Source organism: Arachis ipaensis, chromosome B06 (genome assembly GCF_000816755.2).
Source record: "Arachis ipaensis cultivar K30076 chromosome B06, Araip1.1, whole genome shotgun sequence".
NCBI classification, from domain to species: Eukaryota; Viridiplantae; Streptophyta; class Magnoliopsida; order Fabales; family Fabaceae; genus Arachis; species Arachis ipaensis.
The window spans coordinates 132,373,138-132,376,562 of NC_029790.2; the positions used below are offsets into that span (position 1 = coordinate 132,373,138).

At 39.8% G+C, this 3,425-nt stretch overlaps 1 protein-coding gene across 1 annotated transcript; it reads left to right on the plus strand.

Moving 5' to 3' along the window:
- Positions 460 to 1,077, plus strand: LOC107647691. Its single transcript, XM_016351747.1, has 2 exons — positions 460 to 699; positions 766 to 1,077. The coding sequence occupies exons 1-2, from the start codon at positions 460 to 462 to the stop codon at positions 1,075 to 1,077; spliced, it is 552 nt and encodes a 183-aa protein (XP_016207233.1).

A 3,425-nucleotide genomic window follows, 5' to 3' on the forward strand; every position in this document is an offset into this window, starting at 1 on the left:
TCTTAGTTTAGTACATATTTCGGCTTCTGGTCGTGATTTGGGTTGGAGTTGGGAGCACACTCTTTACTCTGCTAAACAAGGATATTTATGGTTAATTCAGAATAAGTTGAATTGGGATAGGAATATCAATTGGCTTTGGCTTTGGAAGGCACGGGTCCCTGAAAAGTTGAGGCTCCTAGTGTGGCTTTGCCTTCATGATGCTGTACCAACTCAATATCTGCATTTTCGGCGACATCTCTCCTCCTCATCCTTATGTACACGTTGCAATCAACTTCTGGAGACAATTCTTCATTATTTTCTGGATTGTGAAGTGGTGCGATCAGTTTGGGTTTCTCTAGGTTTTTCTGATGTGTGTTTCTTTGGCTCTCACGAGGTGCATGATTGGTTCAAGCATGGCCTCCTCAATGAGGTTGTTCTAAATTTGCAGCTATAATATGGTCAATTTGGCAAAACAGAAATATGGGTAATTTTCAGGGAGTTTTTGGATCTGCTGGGTCAATTGCATACAAGGCTCGCAGGTGCATGGTGGATTTTGAATATACAACTCAGAATCGAGTGTGTTGCATCCAGGGATTAAAACCTCTGTCTTGGTCTCCGCCAGAACCTGGTGCTTGGAAGTTAAATTGTGATGGGAGTGTGAACTTGGGGGATGATTGTGCTGGTTTTGGGTGGGTAATTCGCGATAGCTCTAGTCAATGGGTAATGGGATGCTCAGGAAATTCCTTTGGATCTAGTGTCATCAAGATGGAGTTGTGGAGTATATAGAAAGGTTTGGCTTGGGCTTGGGAGGCGGGTCTTAAGCTTGTTGTCTGTGAGACAGATTGCGCAGCAGCTTTTGAGCTAGTGACTGGTTGGCAAGTTCCACTCTGGCATCTTGAAAAAGAAGTAATACAACTGATCTTTGACTTGAAGTTAAGAAGGGATTGGGATATTCGTTTTGAGCTTATCCCGAGAGAAGTTAATGTCGTGGCAGATCGGTTGGCAAAGATGGGATCTGAAGGTAGCAGAACTGATGAGGTTCACCTTTGGCACCAGCCACCAGAGGTGGTTTGTCCTCTCTTACTGTTAAGAACCTGATTTCTTTTCTTTTTCTTTTCTGCTCTTTTGTTTTTTCTCTTGGTTGTTCACCAAAAAAAAAAAAAAAACTACGTATGGTTATTGGCTTATTGCTAATCTCACAATAACCTCCAATACACGTCTAAAATGCGCCGTCATCATTCTCCAGTCGTCACCTTGCGCTGCTGCACCCCGTTGGCTGTATCGACACCGCCGCAGCCTCCTGCTGACACCATCGAAATCTCACCTGACACCGCTATCCCTCCATAACAAAGGTAAATCCCCCCGCCTAGCCAAGACACTAGACAACAAAACATTGATTTTTGGCCCGTATCCGATTAGTTGTCGAACCATTGAAGGAGGAGCAGCAGAGTTAGTCGTTGCGTTGTTTTTTATACGACGTTTCAGTGAAGCTACTTTAATGGCCAGTTTAAGATGATCAACTTGGCCCAACTTTCGACACGTCATGACCAATGCCAAATGCTCAGGTGCTACTCGTCGTAAGGACCTACTTAACTCTAGACTCAGATTTCATAAGAAAATGTTGTTATAAGCCTTTATCGGTTTAATCATGAATAAATTATTATTCATGGATTAGCGTTTAGTTGCTCGCAAGGTTAGTTTCTTTAAAGTTGTGATGTAAGAAAATACATAGCAACAGAAAATAACATATATAAACATATATACAAATATACACGAGTTAAGTTTAAGGATACGTGCCATCTATCAAAAACCGAGTATCACACTAAGTTATATGTACATATACAAAAGAAGAAGTTAGTCCCAATCCTCACACGGGTTTCCTAAACTGGAACCGAACTACTAAGATGTCCTACCCCTCTAAAAGTACTACAAAAGCGAGAAAAAAGTAATACTAATATCATAAAAAAAGGAGCGGAATATTCACTGCGACTAACTCTGGAGTGATCTCCAAACATCGTCCAAGAAAGTGGTCCCAAGCGTGCTCCATATGAAGACTCCGTCGCGCACCGGATCCTCATAGCTAAGAATAGAACGAAACTCAAAGAGCTCCTCTGCTGGACCCGTCTGGGGAGGGGGAAAAAGAAAGAAAAGAAGGGTGAGAACCTAGAGTTCTCAACAAGGTAAAAGGGGAACCTAGGGTCTTTGTCTCTAAGTTGTCGCGAAGCAGAAAAAAAAAACAAGCACAGAGACTCAAGGCACAAATATACATATAACAAGTAGATAGCATAGACAAACAGGAAAATAGCAGTGAATAATTCACAAGAAATACATATGCGCAAACAAGATGATGTATGCCTGTTCTTAGTGCAGGCCATGAGCTTATGCGTCGGTTGTCTACCCGCAACCCGACGTTACTCGGAGTGAACCCCGAATATGATTCCTTTACTGTGTCAATTAGACACCTTGGCATCACGGTTACCCGTGTCAATTAGGCCTCATTATAATAACATTTCAATGTGTATTACAGTAAGGAACAGTGTTATCAGTTAGGAAGGCACTTTCGCATTAGCAAATTGGCACAAGGCCCATTCAACATACATTATGCTATCAATTAGGCGGACATTCCCGCATTAGCACTTTGGCGCAAAGGCCCATTCAAACAAACAATTCTCATGAATCATTATCCATTCATGGTTTCATTTTCTTTCTTTTCATCATGCCTCCACATCACCTTATAAATACGCATACCTCCGCATCACCATATTATTAAGCATACCTCCGCATCACCGTGTTACTAAGCATACCTTCATATCACCTTTCAACTTGAAACCTTCCTAGGGGAAACTTACATCCTTATTCATTTCCTAGGCTTGTTTAGTCTAAAACCTTCTTGGCGACCAATTTTCTATTTAACAGTTAATGTAACAAACGGACTCGGATTCAGGAAAACTTTATGTCCACATGTTTGTATTGAATTCAAGTTTCTAAAGGTTTAGAAATCATATTTTTCCGGGCAATTTGACACTATATATTGAAGAAAACCTGAGACTACTGTCTTTAGATTTTGGGGCAGCACCTTGCTGTTTTGCTATGTAGTTCTTATGTTGTGAATACTTATGCATGACCTATTTCTCTTGATAAGGTAACTCTAGAGGTCCTAATCTTTAATTTGAGTTAAATTTTACTGAATTTGGATTATAATTGAATTTTATACAAATTTTAGAATTCTGCTACTGCATTTACAAAGATTCAAAAAAGAACATACAGCAACGGTGTTTTTATAAATTCTACAATAATTTCAATTCTAATCCGTTACTTCTAAATTTTGGTAATATTACAATCAACACTCCTAAATTTCAGAATCCACAAGTTTCAGATTCATATCACTTTATTTAATTAATTAATTAGAAATTGGAAGTGGTGTCCTGTTTTCATAAATCAGTTCA

Excerpts from the sequence above, each read along its gene's own strand:
- LOC107647691 (XM_016351747.1), top strand. The coding sequence starts at position 460 with ATGGGTAATTTTCAGGGAGTTTTTGGATCTGCTGGGTCAATTGCATAC. Across the intron at positions 700-765 it reads GCGATAGCTCTAGTCAATGG|AAAGGTTTGGCTTGGGCTTG; the intron begins GTAATGGGATGC and ends TGGAGTATATAG.